Below are 24,250 nucleotides of genomic sequence, written 5' to 3'. Positions count from 1 at the left end.
GCTTCATATTTTGTTAATACAGATGAGGTTGTAGCTGATACATGAGGCTCAGGTTTTGTTTTTCTTTGCTTTGCTTATTTAATGGAAAAAGCCCTTTTGGTGACTTACAGATGAGCTTTAAACAGCTCTTATCCATAAGATGCAGAAGAGGGAGATTGAATATGAGCCTCAGACCACTACTTCTTTCCTTTCCTTTTTTTATAAAATACAACATTGGTAGTTGTGAACATCTCTAAGATTTATTGCATCCTTGCTAGTTTTCATGCAGAGCAGCAATATCACATCCCAACCCCTGCTGTTGTTTATATCAGCAGCAATTAAATTTTGATTTACTAATCCCTCACTGCTGCCTCTCCAACTCCTCATTTTTCATTTTGTAGAGCCTTAGGACTGTTACAGCTGAGCATCATGATGTTAACACCTCCTCAGCCATCTGGTACAGGGGAAGAGGCACCTAAACAGATTCTTCAGAACAAAAATCACAAATGAGCAAGATCAGAATAGTATGAGATCTAAAAAACAGGTAAAGAAGGAATGAAGAGAGCCTGAATGACAGCAGAACTGAAAACAGAACCCAAAAAGGTTTTGGATTGGAAGCCCTCCTTTTGCTGGGGAAAGATCTGCCTTTTGCTTTCTAGAAGAAAGCAATTCATAGTAGTCATATCTAAAACTATTTCTAATTCCGGACTAGAGGCCAATAGCTAGGGGAATCAGGAAAACATTGTAGCCTCACCACCCCCCAACTTTTCATATTTCTTGACCCATGAGCCTGTTTTGAAGATACACTTTTTTCATTCTCCTTGATAAGAAAGCATATTCCAGCCACCGCCACTGCTCGTTTTATCTTAGTCGAAAGTCTTGCAGAGGTTTATGTTGAGAGTGGTGGGCTCCCTGTTTAAGGAACAGCCATATTATCTTGATTCCTAATGGTAGGAATTTTCTGTATCGACTACTGTCCATTTAGGTAGATCTTTAATCACTGAAATGATTTGTAAGTATGATTGTTCCTTTGTCCAACAATATTAACATTCTGAATTCGGTCTGCTTAGTGGCTACTGAATTTTACTAATATGGAAGCTAAAATTGATTCCAGCTTTTGGTGGTGGTGTCCTGCCCCTCCCCCCAACCCTGCCCTGCCTTTTGGTGATTATCGTTTTTCTGTGTCTGGATGAGGATGGTGTGCTGTAGACTGTCATGTATTGGCTCATTAGGCTGAAATGAGTGTAGCCAAGCTAACTTTTTCCTCAGTGCTTTGCAGCAGTTGTTAGTTTAAAATCCAAAACGAAAACAAAATCCTCAGGGACACTAATGTACTTGATTTTGTTATTGCTTGCTGTTGCTTCACCTTTCCTTCCATATCTTGCTCTCATGCTTCCTAATGCCTGAGCAGACTGCATCGTCAGAGCGCCGAGGAGAGTGGGAAATCCAGCCCAGCCGGCAGACCAATACCTCGTACCTGACGTCTCACTTGGCTGCAGACCGCCATGGGGGATCAGTGCAGGTACTTACTGCCTTTATTGCCCTTTCCTGGCCTTCTCAGCTTGGCTGGTGGAATGTTGACTTGCTTCTGAAACTTTGGTTCCTTTAGAAATGAAACTTGCTACAAGGTTGAGCTGCTTCTATAGTTAACTGAATATCTGTGTGCTAATTTCTGCCTAAGTGGACTTGTAAGAACCACTTGTTGAGATGATTGTTCGTTGTTGTCATTGACTAAGAAACATCTGTATGATTTCTGATACTGATTTCTGGGTAAACTAATCCTATTACCTTGATCTACTCATGATAAACGATAAAAATAATGTCAAGGTAGAGGTATGTTAGTGTCAAGTGTGTGAATTTTGAAGACTTGAAACGTGCAAAATAAGTAGATTTTGGATAAAGGACTGCATATGTAGCTCATTCCATGGTCGTTTGTGCCTTACTAGCACATAAGGTGAGAGTGTTAATTGGTCCAAGTCAACCATTTCTGAGTGGGTTACCAAGAAGTTGGGCTCTTTCCTTTTTGGGCTTTATTCCTCTGGAATAAGTGTGGTCTTAGTGAATTATTTCTGATTTCATTTGGACTGTTTCGAAGCTCTTTTGTGTCTAGTACTTAAGAACATCTGTGTCTCTTTACTTTTCTTCCATGTCACTGTTTTAATAATCTTAATCCAAATGTGTCTCTCTGACTGTTAAGTGACACCACCAGTTGGGGCACACAAGTAAACCCAGAGCCACCAAATCAAATAAAGGGATAGACAAAACTTTTGCATGTAGAAATGCATCTTAATAGGCTTGGTTGTCTAGAATATGTTTTTTACATGGAGTGATTCACAGAAGATTGTGTTATTTACAGGAAGTCAGGAGACAGCTGTGGTTCTGTTAAAAAAAAAACAACAAACCCTCACAGGAACATCTAGGTAAAAATGATGGATTGAACACACAGATCTGCTCTCACCTCCTGAAACAGCACTAAAAGAATGATAAAGGGATTTTTTTGAAAGGCATGAATCTGTATAAGGTTGGAGAAAACAGAAGAGGCAACAGCAACAAAATGTTAGATGCTGGGCAATTATTCAGTGACTTAGGAGTCCCAAGAAAACTGAATCCTGAGCCAAGAAGGCCTGTTTTCACTGGGTAATCCCCTAAGGACTCAGAAGTTGGCCTTCTATAAGGAGAAGTTGGTGTGTAGGGCCATGTGCTAAAATAAAGAAGAGTGGTTAAAAGTCTGTTTCCTAAGAAGCCAGAGGTCCCTAGATGCTCTCCCACTTCCCAACAAAACCAAAGATTTATTCTTTGCTAAGGGCAAAATAGGGGGTCTGTAAATTGGGGGATGTGAGTCACATTTGGGGATGGGGAGCTATATTGAAGCAAAGGGACAGTAAATGAATGTGTGATCTATACTTTAAAGTCCCACCCCTGTACTTCTTGCAGTCTCCCACTTATTTTTTTTTTCATTTTTACTTTTTTATATATAGAGAGAGAGACTGGGGATGGGTGGGGGAGGGGAGGAGGAAGAGAGAATCTCAGGCAGACTCCCTGCTGAGCATGGAGCTCAGTGCTTAACTGAACCACCCAGACACCCTGAGATAGAGAGACTCTCAAGCAGGCTCCATGCCCAGTGCAGAGCCTGACACGGAGCTTGATCTTATGACCATGGGATCATAACCTGAGTCAGGTGCCCCAGGATGCTATTTTAAAAAGGAACATTCTAAGAGCAAACCAAGAAAAAAAGAAAGAGCGCATGCTTTTGGAAATTAGAAACATAAGAAAAATTAAAACTCAAGAGTTTGGAAGATAAAGTTGTAAGGAAGTCTCCCATAAAGTAGAAAAGAGAAGTTAAAATGGTAGAAAACATTTTTGAAAAAATAAACAATAGAACTACCATGTGACCCAGTAATTCCACTTCTGAATATTTATCCAAAGAAAATGAAAACACTACTTCAAAAAGATATATGCACCCCTCTGTTTACTGAAACATTATTTACAGTAGCCAAGATAGGGAAGCAACTTAAGTGTCCATTGATAGATGAACAGATAAGAAGATGTGGTGTATGTGTGCACACGCACGTGCAATATTACTTGGCCTTACAAATGAAGTGTCTCCATTTTTGACAACATGGGTGGACTAGAGGCTTTTGTGATAAGTGCAGTAAGTCAAGCTGAGAAAGAAAAATACCATATGATTCTGTTTATCTATGGAATCAAAAAAACAAATGAACAAGAAACTGACTTATAAATATGAGAACAAATTGGTAGTTGTCAGAGGGTAAACAAAAGAGGTGAAGAGGATTAAGAGGTACAAACTTGGAAAATAAATAAATTGGGGCACGTGGCGGTCTCAGTCAGTTAAGTGTCTGACTCTTGGTTTGGGCTCAGGTCATGATCTCAGGGTCCTGAAATCAAGCCCCACATCGGGCTCTGTGCTGGATGTAGAGTCTGCTTAAGATGCTCTCTCTCCCTCCCCACCCCCCAACCCCCGCTCACTCTCTCTCTTCAAAAAAAGAAAGAAACAAGTCACAGGGATGAAAAGTATAGCACAGGGAATATAGTTAATGATGTAATGACTTTGGGGGCACTTGGCTGGCTCAGTGGATAGAGCATGCAATTCTCAGTGTCAGGGTTGTGAGTTTGAGTTGCACATTGGACATAGAGATTACTTGAAAAAAAATTTTCTTAATATAATAACTTTGGTGACAAAAAGTAACTACACTTACTGTCCTGAGCATTTTATAATGTATATCGTTGTTAAATCATTATGTTATATACCTGAGACTGATATGTGTCAACTCTACTTCAATTAAACATTTTAAAAGATAAGATTTAAAAAATGAAATTGTAGAAAACAAAAAAATGATTAATTCTAAGGAAAATAAGAAGTTATACAGGGAAGGAAAGAAGCATAGTATATACTCCATGGCACAGCTATAAATAGTTAATGTAAAACTAAGAATTGATCTTGTCAGAATTACAGTATAACTATAATGGAAGACTAGAAGGATGGAAAATGTGAATATAATGCCTAAAAATGAAGGATCAACATGCATGTTATTCAGAGATAATGGAGGTAGAAAACAAAAGAATCAGTTTTAAAGGAGAAGAAATAGTGGAGTTGAGGAAAGATTGCTATTTTCCTAATGATCCTTGTAGAAATAAATTTTTTAAAGATTTTATTATTTTTTTGAGAGAGAGAGTGTGCACACTAGTGGGGTGGGTAGGGGCAGAGGGAGAGATCAATGCAGGGCTCGATCCCAGGACCCCAAGATCATGACCTGACTCAAAGGCAGAAGCTTAATGGACTGAGCCACTCAGGTGCCCCCTCCCCCCCAATCCTTGCAGAAATAATTTATGCACATATGCATACATAACAATTTTCGTCTATCACATTTGCAGAAATCTATAAGTTTAATAGCCCATCCATCTGGTACTGTTGAAATCGGAGTTACAACTATTTTAGAGGATTATTTGGCACTCTCTTTTAAAATCTTAAATTCTCGGGGCACCTGGGTGGCTCAGTGGGTTAAAGCCTATGCCTTCGGCTCAGATCATGATCCCAGGGTCCTGGGATCGAGCCCTATGTCGGGCTCTCTGCTCAGCAGGGAGCCTGCTTCCTCCGCTCTCTCTCTCTGCCTGCCTCTCTGCCTACTTGTGATCTCTGTCTGTCAAATAAATAAATAAAATCTTTAGGGAAAAAAAAGGAAAGAAAAAGTCTTTTAAAAAAATAATAAAATAAAATCTTAGGAAAAAAAAGGAAAGAAAAAGTCTTTAAAAAAATAAAATCTTACAGGGCGCCTGGGTGGCTCAGTCGTTGGGAGTCTCCGGCTCAAGTCGTGGTCCCGGGGTCCTGGGATCGGGCCCCGCGTTGGGCTCCCTGCTCGGCGGGGGGCCTGCTTCTCCCTCTCCCCCTCCCCCTGCTTGTGTTCTGTCTCTCACTGTGTCTCTCATTGTCAAATAAATAAATAAAATCTTTTAAAAAATTTAAAAAATAAAATCTTAAATATCTATACTTTTTGATTCAGTGAATCCAGTTTCAGATAAATATTCCTCAGAAATGCACAGATACTGAAGACACATATTCCAGAACAATGCTGCCAAAGGAAATGAGTCCTATGTGATTTTAAATTTTCTAGTAATCACATTAAAAAGGTAAAAATAGGGGCGCCTGGGTGGCTCAGTGGGTTAAAGCCTCTGCCTTCGGCTCAGGTCATGATCTCAGGGTCCTGGGATGGAGTCCTGCATCGGGCTCTCTGCTCCGTGGAGAGCCTGCTTTCTCCTCTCTCTGCCTGCCTCTCTGCCTGCTTGTGATCTCTGTCTGTCAAATAAATAAATAAAATCTTAAAAAAAAAAAAGGTAAAAATAAACAGTGAAACTAACTTTAATAATATATTTAATCCAGTTTAAAATACTTCAGCACGTAGTCAGTATTAAAAATAGTTATGAGGGGGTGCCTGGCTGGCTTAGTCAGTGGAGTGTGCAACTCTTGATATCAGGGTTGTAAGTTCGAGCCCCACGTTAGGTGTAAAGACTACTTAAAAATAAAATCTTGAAAAAATTTATGAGATAGTTTGCTTTTTTTTTTAATGGAGTGTTTGAAATCTAGTGTGTATTTTACTCTTAAAAAAATCTCAGTTTGAACTAGCTACATTTTTAGTATTCAGCAGCCACATGTGGCTAGTAGCTACTGTTATGGTTGCTGCACTTCTAGATTGTATGTTGCCACTTGTTACCAGAAAATCTGATACAACTAACTTTTTATTAGTTGACCATATACTAAAAAATAAAACAAAATTTGGCATTAATAAAACAAACATAATACTTGCATACAGTGGATAGAGATCTCTAGGTCCTGTGGGAAAGATCTAAGATATTTCGTGGAAAAAGCAAGTTGTAGGACTGCCTGGGTGGCTGAGTCGTTTAGGGTCTGCCTCCTGCTCAGGTCATGATCCCAGGTTCCTGGGATCGAGCCCTGCGTCAGGCTTCCTGCTCAGTGGGAAGCCTGCTTCTCCTCTCCCACTCCCCCTGCCTGTGTTCCCTCTCTCGCTGTCTCTCTCTCTCAAATAAAAATCTTTTAAAAAAAGAAACAAAAACCAAGTTGTAAAACAATATATGAAATTTGGCCCCATTTTTATTTTCACACATAGATTTAAATATATATATAAACATATTTATATATATTATGTATTTATATATAATATATAAATACATATTATATATATTAATATATATTGTTTATATTGTACATTATTATTAACATATTATATATTTTATATATTATATATAAGTATGTACATATATATGGGGGATAACATACACATATGTTAGTGTATACAGAAGAAAAAAAAGAAACAATGTAGAGTAGGGGAGGACAAATACAACCAGTGGGCCAAATCCCACCTTCTGCCTGTTTTTATGAAGTTTTATTAGAACATAAGCATACTCATTTGTTTATATATTGTGGATGTCTGCTTTCATGCTCAGTTAAGTAGTTTCCACAGACTGTATAGTCCACGAAGCCTAAAGTATTTACTACTTGTCTTGTTATGTAAATACTTTGCACAACTTTGTTCTCAAGGAAGATATACTGAATTTCCCACTAGTCATGTCCATGTGATGTCATCTCTGGAAACTTGCATTTTTTATGTAGTCTTTTTTAATATTCTAATTTTTTACAGTAAACATGCTTTTTCATTAGGGAAAAATGCAAAGATTAAATATTTTAAAAGGAAAATACCTCCATAATCAAGCACATCTGGACGGTTTACTAGATTTGTGTTCCTGGAACACAGAGGTGTTCATTTGGACAGTGCTTCCTAATTGTCCATTGTGAGGGGTTGTCTTTAAAATTGGAGTTGATTAGAGTCTCTGGTGGCACTTTTGGAAAATGCAGCCTCCCTCTACTCCCTATAAACTTAGTTCTGCAAGCTTCCTTGACACTTGGGTAGGGGATAGGCAAGTGTACCATTTCCCTAAGATTACATACATTAAGCTCTGGTGCTCCTCAGGACATATGCCTCTCTCATTGTAGCCACAGTTTGTATATACTCATAAAGGCTATGCTTTTTGCAAACAAAATCAGCCATACTTTCTTAACACAACAGGTGCCACATATTTTCAAGTCGTTTCATTTCCCAAAGATAATGTGGTCAGACCGTGCTTAGCCTACCTGAATGACCAACAGAGCACATGGTAGGAAATGCAGAGCACCAAGATGAGAAGAGTTTGCTCTAGTAAGGCACATGGACACTCCCATTCTAACATGTTTAATAGGCAAGCCCCCTGCCCCACCCCCATGGTTCCCATCCTGCCACCGTTTCCACAAATCCTCCACATGTGGAAGATCTAAATTCAAGAAGGCAGTATATTTTTCTCTTTCAAAAAGATGACCCCAAAGCTGTTTAAATTAAAATATATAGGAAATACCTAGAAAGTTTCAGGACTAGGCAAAGACATGAGACTTAAGAATGACATTCAACTATTTTTTTAAAAGATTATATTTATTTATTTGACAGAGATCACAAGCAGGCAGAGAGAGAGGAGGAAGCAGGCTTCCTGCTGAGCAGAGAGTCCGATCCCAGGATCGGACTCGATCCCAGGATCGAGCCAAAGGCAGCCGCCCAACTGAGCCCAACTGAGCCACCCAGGTGCCCGAATTATTAGTATTTTAAGCAGTATCATTTTTATACCCTTTCTACTGAATTTTTAGTATAATTTCATAGAAAAATAAGCTTATTTGTATACCTGGAATGTTGAAAGTTATTTTGTTGTAGTCACTATTAAAATTAATCCAACATTCCTCTGGCTATATTGCAAATATCTTAAAGGACTAAATGAAAGAGATTAAGGTGAAGTGCTATTTTAAACTTTAGTCCTTAATATTAGTAACATCTCTTTTAATAAGTTAATATTTTAAGTAAAAAATTTGAGTTACTAAACTCCATTTTTCAAAACATGACCATGAAGAAAAATAAGTTATATGCCAAAGGAAATAATACTTCAGCAGATAGTCAACATTTCAATCCTCCTTCTCACAACTAACATATATGGTAGTTCTGTACTTTAGCTTCCCTGTCTGTAAAATGGGCATATTATTGACCTCAACAAGAATTGTAATTAAAAATTACAAAGATTTGAGCAAAGTAAATATTAGTTAATAGTTGAATGTCATTCTTGGGGTGCCTGGGTGGCTCAGTGGGTTAAAGCCTCTGCCTTCGGCTCATCCCACATCGGGCTCCCTGCTTGGCAGAGAGTCTGCTTCTCCCTCTGCCCTTCAGCCTACTTGTGCTCTATCTCAAATAAATAAATAAAATATTTTTTAAAAATACTGATAATTCATTACATTCATAAGGGTGTTTGGGTTTTTTTTTTGTTGTTTTGGGGGGGGTTGGGGTTTTTTGTTTTTTGTTTTTTATAATTTTCCTCAGCATCCTTGTATTTAACTGCTGTAGTATTTATGAGGTAGATAGGACCAGAGCTGTCAGCCTGGTCTTCTAGAACTAGAAATCAGGGCTCACAGAAGAGGCTGGAGCGAGGCCTGGAGTCCAGCTCTCTGGTCACCTACAGGAGCGTTTACTGCACGTCTAGGCAAGCAGTTCAGTGGTTTGCCAGACTGTCCCTCCAGCCTCTGATGTGGATGCTCTAAAGACCTAGATTAGTAGGATATTTTAGGCATAGTTAGGTTAAAAGTTAGACACCAGATGATCAGGTTCCCATTTGTGCCTGACTGATTTGAGACCAGACACTTACTGATACAGACAGGATTTCCAGTCCGTAAAATGGAAATACCTGCACTTCCTTAGATTGCCCAAGGACATTGCTTATGGGCCAAGTGGCAATTCGTACCAAAGAGGAATTAGAGAGCCTACGACCTGTGAAACACTGTGGACAGGAGCCGTCACCCAAAGTCATCAAGCAGCTGGCAGTGGTGACTCTTGCTGACTCCTGCTTTGTCTCAGTAGAAGCCAAGACATTTTCTTTAACATTTTGTCCAGTTCCTGAATTGTTCACTGAGAAACTTACAGTGTTTTTTCCTCTAGCCCCTGTGCTGGCAGAATGAATTTACCAGCATGCTCACCAGCATGCAGCCAGAATGTGCCCCAGGAAATAAATGTAGGCTAAGGAAGTTAACGGGACAGCATTCGCATGAGGAGCTGTGCTTCTCTAATCTGTAAATCTTAACTCATATTTCGGTTTTGCTGCTTATTGCCCTATGTTCTTATCTTGAAATTTTCAAATTTATGTAGTAGTTAATGGTGGTGGTGGTAGTGGTGGTCAAATGAACCCATGTGTATCCTTAACGTAGATGAATGATTATTAAGATTTTGCCACGTCTTTCGGGACGCCTGGGTGGCTCAGTTGGTTAAGCGGCTGCCTTCGGCTCAGGTCGTGATCCCAGCGTCCTGGGATCGAGTCCCGCATCGGGCTCCTTGCTCCTCGGGAAGCCTGCTTCTCCCTCTGCCACTCTGTCTGCCTGTGCTCGCTCACTCTTTCTCTCTGACAAATAAATAAATAAAAATCTTTAAAAAAAAAAAAAAAAAGATTTTGCCACGTCTTTCATTCTGTGGTGGTGGTGTTGGGGGTGGGTGCTAAAGTATTTGAAAGTAGTCTGTAAACATCATTGCATTTTATCTCACAGTACTTTAGTCCACATGTCCTAAGAACAAAGATATTCTCTCATGTAACCAATACCCTCATCATATCTAAGAAATTGAATAATAATTCCATAATATCTCATCTTCAGTCCTTATCACATTTCCAGTTGTGCCCCAGATTAATTTTATAGGGTACAGGACCTAATCGAGGTATGCATTGGCATTTAGTTCTTATGCCCCGTTAGTTTCTTTCAATCTCTTATTTGCTTAATTTCTTTCAGTCTGTAACACTTAGCCCTGTGTTAAAGGGAGGAAAGAAGTTTTTCAGAGAAGTCTTTTTTGAAGACTCCAGGCTTGCTGTCCTATAGAAAGTCCCATATTTTGGGTTTGTCTGTTTTTGTTTTTGTTTTTTTGTCCATCATACTTAGATTCAGATAAAACTTTTTTTTTTTTGGAAGACTATTACATAGATAATGTTATATAGTATTTATTATGTCATGTCAGGAGATAAATAAGGTTGAGTGGTTCCATTAATGAGAGATGGTAAATTTGATCAGATCCCTTAGGTAAGTCCAAATTGAATGTTGTAGTTTTCTTTGACAAACCATATGGCATTGTTTCAATTTTTTTAAGCATGTATTAATCAATAAGAACAATAAATATTTCTGGTTTAGAAATAATGGTAAGTAGAGACTGTTGCTAAGTAGTGTTTACCTTGTGTGCCCTTTATTCTTTATGTAAGTACCCCAGAGAGCCCTTACTCTCTACACATTTCCTCCTGCCTTCCTTTTCGTAACTGTTTTTGAAATTTTTTTCAAATAAGCTGCTGGTGAGGACCCCAGATCAAGAGGGAGATAAGAATAAACATTTATGGAGGGAGAATAACAGTAGTATGAACACTTACTGAGCTATTACCATGTACCATGGCATGGGGCTGAAGACTTGGTGTACATTGTCTGCACAGTAACCCTGTTAGGGGTAAGCTGCATTGTTTCCCCATTTAACTTAGGAAGCTCAGGCACAGAAGGATGGCAGATCTTGGGCGCCTGGGTGGCTCAGTGGGTTAAAGCCTCTGCCTTTGGCTCAGGTCATGATCCCAGGGTCCTGGGATCAAGCCCCGCATCGGGCTCTCTGCTCCGTGGGGAGCCTGCTTTCTCCTCTCTCTGCCTGCCTCTCTGCCTACTTGTGATCTCTGTCAAATAAATAAATAAAATCTTAAAAAAAAAAAAAAAGAAAGATGGCAGATCTTGCCCAAGGACCTACAGCAAGTAAGTGGTGGAGCTAGGGTTCTCACCCAGGGCTGACTAACCCTGGAGCCCATATCTTAGTTACTGTGTGTGCTCTGCTACCGTGTCGGGTACCAGGTATCCTCCCAAATGCCATCTGGTGCATTTGCTTGTGTAATTCTCACATCAGCCTATAAGAAACCGTCTCAAGTAGATGAAGTTACTTACCCAAGGGCATGTGATATCCGAACCATTTATCCTATTTTGTGGTTCTCTCCCATGTTTCAGCCAAGGTCTTTAACAGCAGAGTGGTTTGTCCAGCGGGGTCCCTTTTCCCACTTCCCAGCACCCACATAAGCAGGAATCATGTGCTGGAAATGAAACCAAGTGACAGAAGCAGCTGCACAAGCAAGAGGAGCCTGATCGGGTCCACATTAACCAGATGACAGGAGTGAGAGCCTTCAGTTACAATTCGGGGACCATCAGTGAGAAATGGGATGACCGTGAACCTGAAATAAAGGTTGTTGAAATAACACTGGTCTTCCAAAGGAAAGCGTTTCCTTACCGTCTGCCCTCTCACCAGAGAGGATGCGGCACTCTTGTTGTTTGAGTAACTTCAAACCAGTGGTCAAAGCTGTGAAGAAATTCCTGAAGGGAAGTGTGATTGCTTATAGTTTCTGATGCCCACTATTGATTTCCTTTTTAGAATTTTTTTTCAACATCATCCCTGAGTCTATTTATAGTTCTAGCATAAGAAACTGAGAGAAGTAGAATTAAAGCAAGTTAACATGACCTCTTTCACAGGCTTTTTGTGAAGATTAAATTTACACACACGGTGTAGCAGAGTGCTGACACAGAGTAAGCATTCAGTGTGGAAGCTACTGTTACATGATTACATCATTGCATTTTGTGTTCTCACATGATACGGTCCTGGGAACCTGACCTAAATGAGGACATTTGGCCCCTCAGCTCAGGAAGACAAGCATTCCAGACACTGCCTGGTTAGTACCTAAGTTAGAGACTAGATCTCCCCTAGGGACCCTCTCTGGTGCTGGAAGGAGGCTCCTATTGCCATGGCGTCCATCACACTCCATCTTTCTGTTTCAGGTGGTTAGCTCAACCAACGGAGAGCTGAATGTCGATGACCCCACGGGAGCCCACTCCAATGCACCAATCACAGCTCACGCCGAGGTGGAGGTAGTCGAGGAAGCTAAGTACGTTCATCTTTCATGGGGGCTCTTGAGTCCTAGGTTGAAAAGTCTTCTCTGTCTTTTCCTTTCTATGTGCTGCTCATCTCAGACTGGATTCCTCATGCTTGTGTCCTCAGCTTTCTTCCTTTGACTGTTTTATTTTTTTGCATGGTACCTTAAGGCTGCTTCTGCCCTTCTTTAGCTGTGATTTCTGGGAAGATCATCACATTTTTCTAGTCCACATGGGGCAAAAGACCTAGTGAACTGAAAGAATCGTGGTATAAGAGCTGAAACGGATAGTAGTCATGAGCCTCTTGGGTCCCTCGAGCTTCTTGCTCCTTGTGGGATACAGAGAAAAATCTGCTTATCTGAAACCATGGACCATACTGAACAGCATTTGATGCCTGGTTCTTGGCTAAGGACTCTGCATGTATAGTCCTGGAGCAAGAGTTTTAGGGCCAGTTGTGTTCTCACTTAAATGATTCTGGAATCAGAGAGACTCTGATAAGTCAGGCAAGATAGTCTCTACCTGTGAGGAAGAGTTTTGGGAGGAGAGGAAATCACACTATTGGGGAGGGTTGAGTCCACTCCCTTTTCTGCTTCTGTTGCCTGTGAATGTGTTGCCCTACCCATACCACCAGCCCTTGGTGCTTTCTGCATGGCGTGTGGTTAAACTCTTAGCATATGGGGTAGAAGGGGGAATAACTGCCAAGTCTGCTGCTAAAGCAGTGTTTCTATCACTTCTTTCCCTTTTTGCCCCATCCCAAATTCCAATCCAGGCTGAAACTCCAAGAAGACATGAGGTAGGGAGAGAGAAGTCCTTTACAAATCAGTAACTGCTGCCAAGCCTGATATGGATGACCTTTCTTAGAAACCCTTTGAGAACATTCAGGCTATCCCAGTATCTTGTTCTCAGAAGCAGACAACATACGAATAGTGACACTGTGTCCCAGGTGCTCTCTTGAGCCCCAGGTCGCCTCAGTACCCGTCAGAACATACTTACACCTCTGGGTGTAAAGTGGTGGGAGGCCAGTCGAGACCTGCATTCTCTCTTCCGGCTACACTTTGCATGCTTGTCCCCTGCCCACTCCTCTGCTCCCCTGCCCATCCGTATGATAAGCTCACTTTGCTTCCAAGAGGTCCTTTCCTCAGAAAGCCAGGATTTGGGGATTCCTACCCAGTAGGTAAAAAACAACTCAAGGATGACTTGGACTCTCTCTTGTCACGTCTCTGCTGACTGTAAGCAGCTTCAGATGCTCCTTTCCTGGTTTTAGAGGGCCCTTATGAGCAAGGAAGGCAGGGGCAGTTTTTAATGCTGGGGAGAGACCATTTTTAGTAAAGAAACATGCTCTCTGGTCTCAGAGACTTTGGAGATTTTAATAGTACTCACAGTTTTTCCAGCTTTTGTGACAAAACTTCATTCTCCGAAATAAACAGTATAGTACTTCTTATCCTCTGGGTTCTCAACCTTGGCTGCACTTCGGAATCACCTGGGGCATGTTAGAAAATACGTATATCTGAATCCTGGTCTCAGAGATTCTGCTTTTATCTGGGATTATGGCCTGAGCATCAGGAAATTTTAAAGTTCAGATGATTTGAATGTGTGGCCAAGATTAGGAATCAGGGCATTAAGCATGTTCTGATTTAAACACTGTCTGGCCTTGAAAGATGGCTATTCCCATTCCCACCCCCACCTCACTCCCAGTTCATGTTGTGGCTATTACTTTGAAGGCCAGGCATTTACTTCTGGATTTAATAGTGTACTTTGAATACCAAGATTGAATGGGCTTTCGTCTTCTAGTGTGTCCTGTATAGGTTTATCTTTTGAACCCATTCTCTCATTTCGTTTTGGTAAATGTGTACACTGATTGTGTATGTGAGTGTGGTGTTTGTGTCCTATGTGTAAAAGAGGGGACTGTTCACACAAAGAGATTGCAATGTGGTGAATTCTGTTCTGGAATATTCTGAACTCTAAGATGTGATGAAGAGTGTTTAAAGTCTCCCCATTTAGTACAAAGGACTGCTGTGCCTCTTTGCCACTAGTTCCAGGTTTGGGCCTTCAGAAATGTGTGGAAACCAGGGGAGAGCAGTTGTCTTTGGCCAGATGTCATCCAAAAGCTCAAAGTTTAGGGCATTTTGTGTGCTGATTCCCCCAGTGATTTCATGAGCTACCAATCCATCTTGCCCAGGGAACTGTCAGCACAACCATGTGTATTTCTTCTTGGCTGTCTCTGTGTTTTGGAGGGAGGGGGTAGCCATGAATCCACCTGCTCAATCATTTTCATGGGAAGAAGTCACAGCTAGAGAAGCACGAGACGTCCCAAACAACCCCTCATTGCACGCAGCTGTGATGCCATTTGTCCATGCAGCCTGCTTGTGGGAAAAAGAGGGCTGTTGCCTCTGTTAAGATTCACCCAGGGACTGGGGAGATACGTGAAACCTTCCCTTCCAAGCTTTTGAGTTTGGGTTCCTCACCCAGCTTGTTTTGTGTAAAGGAGGAGAGACATAACAGGGTCTTGGTTTTTGTTCTGTTTACGAAATGAATATCTAACTGCCCTTTTCTTCTGGTTATAGGACACATGTCCTTGTTTAAATATGATTGGAAGGGTGGTGAGGCAAGACAGCATTTTGATTGATTTTTGTTAGGGTAAAAATAGGAGTTTTTGGTTAGCTACCAAATATAACTTAGCAGTTTCTCCTGGGAATTAACAAGAATGGGATGTAGGCCCTTCTCCTGGCAATTATACCTTAGTCCAGAGCAGTGACCCTTCTTGCTCTACTTCATTTCCTACTAAAATAAAGGGTGGCTGAAGCCTTTCCCCTCTCCTCTAGAGGGAGAGCTAACTGCCAGCTGCTTTGGTCAGGTATGTTGGAATTCTGGAAAGGCTAAGGACTTCTCTTTCCCTCAGAATAGTTGGGAGGTCAGCCTAACATTGTACAGTAAAACTTTGTGTGGGAACCAAAATGGCTCACTTGGTGCTTGATTCAATTCTTAGAGGCAGGATTGTTTCCTCTTTCTCCTGCTACCTTTCTGGAAATTGCCCAGAAAACCCACTCTGGGGCTCCCACCAATTCTTTCTGTTTTACCTTTCCCCTCACTGAGATACCCACCTCCCTCCTCTATGCTTCTGTCAGGCACCTGCCCCTCCTCCTTAGCATGGGGGCCAAGTGGCCTGGGCGTACTCACCATACCTCAACAGAGGAGGAAACGAAACACAGACACATACTGCATGTTTGCATGGCTCACAGGGAGTCGCTTCCATCTCACCTCTGTGGACTAATATCTCTCTTTCTCTCTTCCTTTCTGTGTTTTTCTCTTTACACACTCTGTAGCTGCCTGAAAATGCTCAACCTGTGGTGAGTCCCTCTCTCCAGTCCACACGCTAGGGGAGCGGACCAGACTGGGCTGGAATTGGCAAAGCCAAACAAAATGCCTTAGGAACACTGAATGGCTTCCATACGCCGCCTTGTGCCATAACCACCCAGACTGGGGAACTAGATCCACAAGGTGGGGATGGGGCAGGCCTACACCCAGGAATTAATCTGTTCCTTCTTTCCTTTCAAACCCATCTCATCGCTGTCTCCTCCTGTCAAAACAATATCCCACAGTATCCCGAATTACCTTTCTATTTTTAGCTGAGAGAATTGTCTCCCAAATTAATAGATCAGAGATTATCAGACAGAGAGGGACAGGAGCAGAAGGACAAGGTTACCATATCGGTTGTTTAGATTATCATTCACAATGTCAGTTGTTGCCAGATAATCTCACATTCTATAGCTTGGTCCCTCACCTGGAAATTGGCTGCTTTGGAAAAAAATCTGTGACTTTCCTTTTTGATTCAGCTGGTTCTTTCGTCTGTAGAATGAGTCTCTCAAAAAGAGCTCCTTCTTGGGGGGAGAAATGGACATTTTGTTGTTGTTGTTTTGGGTTTTTTTGTTTGTTTGTTTTTCGTTTATTGTCTTTTTCTTCTTCTTTTTTTTTTTTTTTTCCTGTCAGAGTACATTCAGTAGGTCAAGGGCTGACTCAGCTAATGCAATTTTGAAGCCTCTCTTTTCCAACTCCTGGAGAAGGTTCCTTGAATGCATTCTTAGGGACAATAGGAGCTACCTGGGAGGGGAAGCCCTAAAGAGTCCACATTCAGTGAGGCACATTCTTGCTACAGGAAAGAGCCTCTTGCCAGCTTTCTTCTTAGCTGCTGCCTGTGGCCTTCCAGATGCTCCTGAGCGAGTTGGTCTGTTGTGGTCTGGAATGAGAACCCCCCCACATCGTCTGTATGCATGGGGTCGTGTTCTACATGGTGATAACAGCCTGCTGGACTCTGTGATCACCTTGTTTCTATTTGTCTTCGGGGACTGGGTTGGACACCGGTTTCTGAACCCCAGTTGGTCTAAGCCAAGTTGCCTACAGGGTTTCCCCAGGGACATGGCTATGTGGAAGATAACAAATGGGTTAATGGAAATAGACTTTGTAGTCTTATGGTACTGAGGAGCACATTTGGCCTCTTTAATCTAACAAACATGTCTGTGTAAATCTGACATTGTCATAGTCTATTTTTTCCTGTGAGATGTCAGTCGCATAATTCTGAATGCAAATACAGAGCCTGCTGTGTGCTCATCTAACTCTGCTTGGAAGTCTAGGGGGTTCCCCAAGAGCTTAGGTACCATCTGGCTTAGGTACTCCAAAAAGCTTAGGTGCCACCTAGCTGTAGAGATAAGACATATATACTTGAAAGAACAAGTAGTTCTCCAGGACACTTGTTGTCCCCCAAGCGGTCACTTTGGACAGGAAGACTTAACGGATGTGGTGGGGCCTGAGCCAGGTGTTAGAGCAAGGGAAGAATGTAAAAGAACACTCAAGAAGAGATGAGTGGCAAAGGGGTAGCAGATGGGGAGAGGGCCAGGATTGCAAGAGTGCAGTATGGGCGAGGTAGTGGCTCACAGGTCTGGGGAAAGAACACGTGGTGGCTTGGGAACAAGGAGAATAGACTGATTCTGACTCCAGCATGTTAAGAACTTCTGGTCATCCAGTCAAAGAATCAACTGGAAGAAAACCTACGACATAAGAAGGGTTCATCACTCACCTTCCTTCTCTTCGGAGAATAAGATGTCTGTATGGAATTAGTGGGCTTGGTCTGGGGTCTGACCCAGTTTAACAGGCCCTGTTGCTAATAGTAACCACAGAAACTCGAGGGTCGAAGAACGGATTGTGGGGCCTGTTTCCTTGGGGTTAGAATTAAGAAGAGCTTCTGCTACTGCTGAAGCATTAACTATAGTAACTAGCAAAAATTCATCCAGGCCTGAAAACCACAGCTCACATTCCCCTCTGGTCAGGCAAATTCAGCACAGCACGTCAGGTTATGATGTGCTTGTAAGCAGACGTTAATTCTTAGGATTTGCCTTGAAGGAGGTAAAATGAAATAGTATAATTTGAAATGGACCAAAATAGTATTTCGGACTTCATTGTGATTGTTCTTATTAAAAACACAAAATCCTCATTTTAGCACACCCCCCCAAAAAAAGAAGAATAGAAATTGACCTAAATGTTAATGATGTCTCTGAAAATCATGGTTAACAGGGAACAGGTAGCTCTGTTGAAGTACTGGTGCTCTCATGAAATTTAATTTGCCTTGTTTAATATTAATTTCAGGACCTTCAACTTGGAAATGTCCATTTTCTAAAACATATACAATAGAAAAAGACCATTTTTTTTAAGCCTTCTCCAGGGAGAATACTGTCTTAAATAATTGAAAGCATTGGTCATTTTTATTTAAAAGAATTTATTCAGTCTCCAAATACACCTGCCGTTTGTTTAGTGACTATATTCACACCCATTAACAGTATTTCATGGGGCACCTGGTGGGCTTGGTTGGAAGAGCATGTGATGCTTGCTCTTGGGGTCATGAGTTTGAGCCCATGCTGGGGGTAGAGATTACATAAATATATATAATTAACTTAAAATAGTATCTCACAAAAGTCATTGATACCCTCAGAAAAGCTTCTTTAAGACCTCCTTAAGGTCCTTTTTCCAAAAATTTTCACATTTGATACATCTAGATATGGTTAAAGGTTTTCATTACCTGTATAAATGTCTGTTTCTGCATTCTAAGAGACCTCCAAATTTTTAATAACCTGTCCTTTGGGTGTCGAAGTACCAAGGGGTCAGACTGAAAACGGAAAGAATCTTAGCTACAGCGGAGAATGTGGGGGCATGGGAAGTAAGCAACAGTTTTTCATTTTCATATGAATGGCCCTGGCATTAAACCCAGAGGGATTTAAGCAGGAGAACCAGAGACTTTTCTCCAAAAAGCTTTCCTTTCAAGGGTCAAGTTTGCAACTTGACTCCCGCCACCATCTGGCATCTTTGACTCATCCACACCTTCTGGCCCTCCCATCCTCATTTCCCACATGGCGGCTTCCTGGGAAGGACCTGTCTCTTGCACCAGCCATGCCACCGCCCTCATCACCCCCCCCTCCTGGACTTAGTCACTGCCTCAGTGAGAGCTGCTCCCCATTCCAGTGACAGGAGTAAGGAGGCAATGCTGGGGCTCAGGGCTGTGCTGGAGCCGTGGCTGTTGCCCGAGGGAGCAGCACGTGGAGGGCAGGGGAGGGGAGCAGGCCCTGACCTCCACCCTACACAAGGGCCAGCCCTCTAGCCCTGTCTGGTGCCGCAGCAGCAGGCTCAGGAGCTAAGCTGAGGACCCTGCAGCCATTCACTTGCCGAGGGTCAGTGCCAGGGCTGTGGTACCAGTCCCCTCCAAGCAGACAGTGGGCTGTGCTGATTTCAGTCAGAGGATCTCGGCTCACAGGTCTCACTAGATTCGGGGCTCCTCCTGCCTGCTCGGGTTGGGTGAGGGTGGAGATGAGGCTGTGGGATGGAGAGAATCCAGAATCCTGCACTGGCAGCATCATGAGGTCCCTCTAGAGTTGCGGTCAGATTTTGTGGGGTATTTGTCTGCCTCAGTTTAGCCCCATACCCGCTGGCTACTGCAGCTGCATGAAATCATTTTGCTGTCTGTCTTAGGCAGCCCTGAGGACCCCCAGCCTTGTTCTAGATAAAGATGAGCTCTGTGGGCTGAGTGGGAGACTGGGAAACAAGCCTCCTTCCTCCTCCCTCCAAAGATGCCTGTTTTGGCCCTGCCTAGCCTGTAGCCTCTGGATGATGAGGTTTGGTGGCTGCAGATTGAAATGAAGCAGCTGTTCCCTTTGGCTTTCCTGGCAGACACTGCCCACTGCTTCCAGTGTGTGCACCGCAGACACGGGTGGCCCTGTGGGTGGGTGCCAGGGGGGAAAGCCATCCCCCACCCCCGCAGTAAGCAGAAGCTGTCAGAAGCTGCAGGCCTCCCGCACTGACTTGCGCTGTTCCTTGTGCTTCAGGTGCTGCTGTTTCTTTAAGAGGAAAAGGAAGAAGACTGCCCAGCGCCACAAGTGACCAGTGCCTCCCAGGAGTCCTCAGGCCCTGGGGACTCTAACTTGATTGCACCTGCAGCTCCTGCCACTTTTCACTGGAAGGGACTCCTCTGTGGGGAGGGTAGAGATCCAAACCAAAAAGAAGAAAACAGATGCCCCCAGAAGGAGCCAGTGCGGGGAGCCAGGGCCCAGTAGGTCATTGGCCACCCTGCCTGCCTAAAGCTCTGAGCAGGTCCCAGAGCTGCTGCTCCTCCACTGATTGCCCTTGGGGGGCTGCCTGGTTGACTCTCCTTCCTATTGTTTACAGTGAAGGTGTCATTCACAAAAACTCAAGGACTAATATTCTCTTCCCTCCCCGGTAGTTTACTCCTGGTTCTTGCCCCACCCTCAACCCTCTCCAGCATAAAAGCTAGTAAGTTACAGGCTTTGTCTGCTGAAGGATCTCCAGAGGCTGGGGGTGTGGCCAAGGAGGCAGGGGGAAGATGGCAGGCCTGGGCAGGAGAAGAACCTTCTCCAGCTACCAGGTGTGCCTGGCAGTATGTGGCTCCCTCCTCCTCTGTGCCTGTGCAGCCTCCAGCCCCAGCTGGCCACGGGGTGCAGGTTCCTCTCTCCCCTGCTCCCTCCTATGAAGTTACACTGTTGGACACAAGCTGTGAGAAATCTGCAGTCTACTGTCCCCGCGTGCTGGCATTCTTCGCTCTCTTGACAAGCGAACTCTGTTCTCCAGATGGTAGTAGGACAATGCAAATTGTTCTGAGCAAAGGAAAAAAAAAAAAAAAACTGACTTTATTGCACTTTTAGTTTTTGTTTTTGTTTTGTTTTTTAAACAAAAAACATGGCAGATGCATATTGTGTCTGGTTATATTGGGAGTTTTACTTTTTTCTGTTTTGAGGGGGATGGGGCCAGCCAAGCCATTCAGAGAGAACATGGGTCCAGAGGACATGCTCAGTGGAAAAAGTTGGTCTGCAGCACCCAGAAGAGAAGAAGCCAAACTCTGTGTCATTCTGAGTAAACGCTCAGGTTGGCAAGGAAACATACTTGAATACTCATTCATCTTCTCAACTGCTGAAGAATGTCCCTACCAGAGCCTCTTGACCTCATCAGCCTACAGTTTGGACACCCTTGCTCTCCGGCACATGCGATGAGCCAGCCAAGCCAGACTGTGACCAGGAGAATGAGATGCTTGACAAAAAAATTGGAAATAATCAGTTTCCTCCACTGCCAGGGACTTCCAACTAGATAGCCATGTGACTTCCATAGTAACCTGGGGGACAGATTAGTGATGAAAGAGCCACTGCCATATTGACAAGAAGAGGAGGAACATGAGCCTGCCTTCCAACTGCCAGAAGAACCTCAGGATTTGGTATCATAGGGCCAGGAAATAAAATCAGCGTGTACTGTCTGCCCCAATAGCTGAGTGATAGCATTTGGGCTGGCCTGCCTTACCAGAAAGCACCCACAGATCTTCTCCCAGCAGGTCCACAGCAACAGGCTGAGGACTGAGCATGTGGGGCTGTCGTGAACAGGAGGTAAGATTGGTTGGTGCTGGAAAATTCCAGGGGAAAGATACTGAAATGAAAGGTCTGAAATTATCTTCTCAACTGGATGTAGACTCCTTCCAAATAAGATGGCCATGTATCAAGAGCATGTTTTCCCCAGTCCACTGTCTGCCTTCCCATGTGGGGTAGTCAGCGAACCTACTACCATGAAGGGTCTTGGTTCTTCATTCACTGCTTGGAAAGTCATCAATATGTGGAGTTAATCTCATTGTGCTCAATTTTCATTTGAGCTCAGCGGCTTTTGCAAACAGTGATCTCACTCCACATGTGATAGAGGAGAAAGAATCAAGTCAGGGAACAAGGCCTTGTGTCTGGGAGTAGGGAGAGCTAACCATGGAGGACCAGTGGCTGGCAACTGAGTCTGGTGGTTTGGGGAACACAGAAATCAGTGCCTCTGGCTTGAAGTGGAGGGCCGTCTTTTGGACTGGAGGATGTGGGGATACTTTCTGGTAGTTGGCATGTCCTGACAAGTCCCTTGATGCATCTCACATGGAGCAGAAATAGCAGTCGCATGGATCAGAGTTTCTGGGCTTTAGCTGTTCCATTGGGCCTCGGCTAGGAAGTATCACTTTACTGGCTCCAGACTCGCTCAGCTCATGTGTAGATCGTGATCTTTCATTTCTTTAGAAGAAATTTTCATGTATACAGAACAGAGTGACTGGGAGACACAGTGTCACATCCCTTTTCCACAAGGATTTTGAATATTGCTTCCTCGATATTACCTGGTGGTTAAGGCACCATCATGGAAACTTATTTCTCAATTGGCATTTGGGCAACTTGAACTTCCTGTATAGTATCTTTAACTTCCTTATCCCTTGTCTCTCTCTCAAGGGAGGGCAAGGGAAAGTGGTGACAAAGCCTCTAGCATCCTGGCACTCCATACCCACTAAGTGCCTCCCCACCTCTGCTTCCACAAAAAAGCAAAGGCAGTGACCAGCTTGGCTCAGGGCAGGCCCCCCTGCAGCTGGGTTTGTGACTTTATTTTGGGCTTAAATGTTTTTAAAGGCTAGCTCTTGAGGGGTTTAAACCTAAGCAGTTATGGGGGGTCCTTCCTAATGCACTGTTCTTTCTCTGCTCCCCCCCACATCTCTTACTAGGTATGTGATTTTCATAACAAAGGGTCATGTTGATTCCTCCAAGGCCATTAGCACTCCAAAGTGATCCCAGACCCCAGAGAGATTCTATTGCGATCTTCCTGAAAAATAAAAAGCGAATAAAAAGACTACCTAAGGAATAATTTGGCCATCAGTACCATCCCCACCAGCACATCAGGGCTCCCTCCTCCACCCGTTTGCTATATTTGCTTAGCGCAGTGCCTCAGCCAGGCCCCTGAGGCTGGGCACCCCCTCCACCCACCAGCCACCCCAGTCCGCTCACTGCAGTTTTTTGAGCTTTCTCCATTTATCAACATGGTGCCTAGGGATCTTTTCTTTGGGATTGTTGCGGTTGCTTCTGAGTTAGCAGTAAGTACTAACAGCATCTGTTTATTAAAAAACCCTTACTACACGCCACCAGGAGTTCTCCTGAGCCCTGCGGCCCCTCTGGCATTGTATCCTGAGCAGATTGAGTCAGGCAGGCCAGGGATCCAGCCAGGCATAAACGGTCCTTCTGTATGCCCAGAGGATGACCTGCGTCTGCGCAGTCGGGCATTGCAAGGGTTGAACCCTTGCCGCACACATGTGCCATTTCCCAGGGATCTCACTCTGGACTCCTCTGCAAGGGCAGGCAGTGTGCCAGCAGCTACTATGCTCTCGTGACCGCCTTAATGAACATTCTGCTGTACTGGGTCTGTCTAGGAGTAAACAGGGTCTGAGAAGGTACAAGTCAAGGGACTCAGCTGACCTCCAGTTCAAATTCCATTTCACTCTGACCCGCAGGGGCAACAGGAGATGACAGGGTCCTGGAGTTTTCAGTAGTGATGTTGATTTGCCTGTTTATGTCCATGAACTCCAAGTACAAAGAAACAGCCCTTGCCAGTAGCCAGAAGAGGGTCCATCGCCTCTTTTATCCCAACATAGTTCGCTGGAAGTGTACGCTGATGGTGCATATTCAGTGTTGGTTCTCAGTGCGAGTAGCCATCTTTAATGTCAGAAATACGCAGTGATGGTAATGTATGTCGGAGTGGTTACTAAAGATCATAGCCTTAAATTTTTTGTATGCAAAAGATAGAATTTATGCCCCTTCTCCCCCCTCCCAGTGAGCAAGCATGGCCTGCGTTTCTCAGAAACAGCCCATAAAGCATCAAAGGAACGTGTTCTTCTGATGCATCTCTCCCAATTCCACCTGCTTCATGTGTGTCCCAGTCACCTCTTCCATTTTCATATTTAAGCCAGTTTTCCATCCCCAGTGAGTTGCCCTGACAATATCATATCCAGTGTCAGCCACGTTAGGGCTGGAGTCCCTCAGATTGGGAGCTTGGAGCACCATCTGGCCAACATTGCCTTTGCCAGTCCACTGCCACCCTCCCCGCCACTGCCCCAAGGTGGGTGGATGAATTCCAGCAACCCTTAGGGAGCCAGCATCACGTGGCACCCCGTCTGGATTGTCCATATGAGCAACAGGCACTTGTCTCTGGGGTTCCTGCTTTTGCCAACTCCAGACCTCTGGGAAAGCCCTGTCTAGAGATTGATGGCCAGTGACTCCCAGTCTTCCCTGTGATGGGTCGGCAGGAATCGAAATGAGATCCCTATGGTTTTGTTGTCTTATTTGGGGGGCGGGGGGGAGGGGTGGCTTCATTTCTGAATTTAAAAAAAAGGAAACCACGGCCCTTGTGTTTACAGAGTTTTGAGCAGTTTTTAGC

General features: G+C 43.6%; 1 protein-coding gene across 4 annotated transcripts in view; it reads left to right on the top strand.

Moving 5' to 3' along the window:
* CSNK1G1 (casein kinase 1 gamma 1) overlaps nucleotides 1-24,250 on the top strand; it is a 109,226-nt gene that overhangs the window by 82,740 nt on the left and 2,236 nt on the right. Inside the window, exons 10-12 of one of the 4 annotated variants that reach the window (XM_080807831.1) lie at nucleotides 1,391-1,501; nucleotides 12,401-12,507; nucleotides 19,858-20,654. In XM_080807831.1, the coding sequence (XP_080663957.1) occupies nucleotides 1,391-1,501; nucleotides 12,401-12,507; nucleotides 19,858-19,912 (273 nt within the window). In that variant the 3' untranslated portion in view covers nucleotides 19,913-20,654. Of the gene's footprint in view, nucleotides 1-1,390; nucleotides 1,502-12,400; nucleotides 12,508-19,857; nucleotides 21,080-24,250 lie in introns of those variants that run through there. The other 3 variants (XM_080807833.1, XM_080807832.1, XM_080807834.1) reach the window with 3 other exon arrangements.

The sequence above is a fragment of the Martes martes genome (genome assembly GCF_963455335.1).
Source record: "Martes martes genome assembly, chromosome: 7".
Taxonomy (NCBI): Eukaryota; Metazoa; Chordata; class Mammalia; order Carnivora; family Mustelidae; genus Martes; species Martes martes.
The sequence above is the reverse complement of the archived record's forward strand: the minus strand, read 5'-3'. Positions and strand labels throughout refer to the sequence as shown.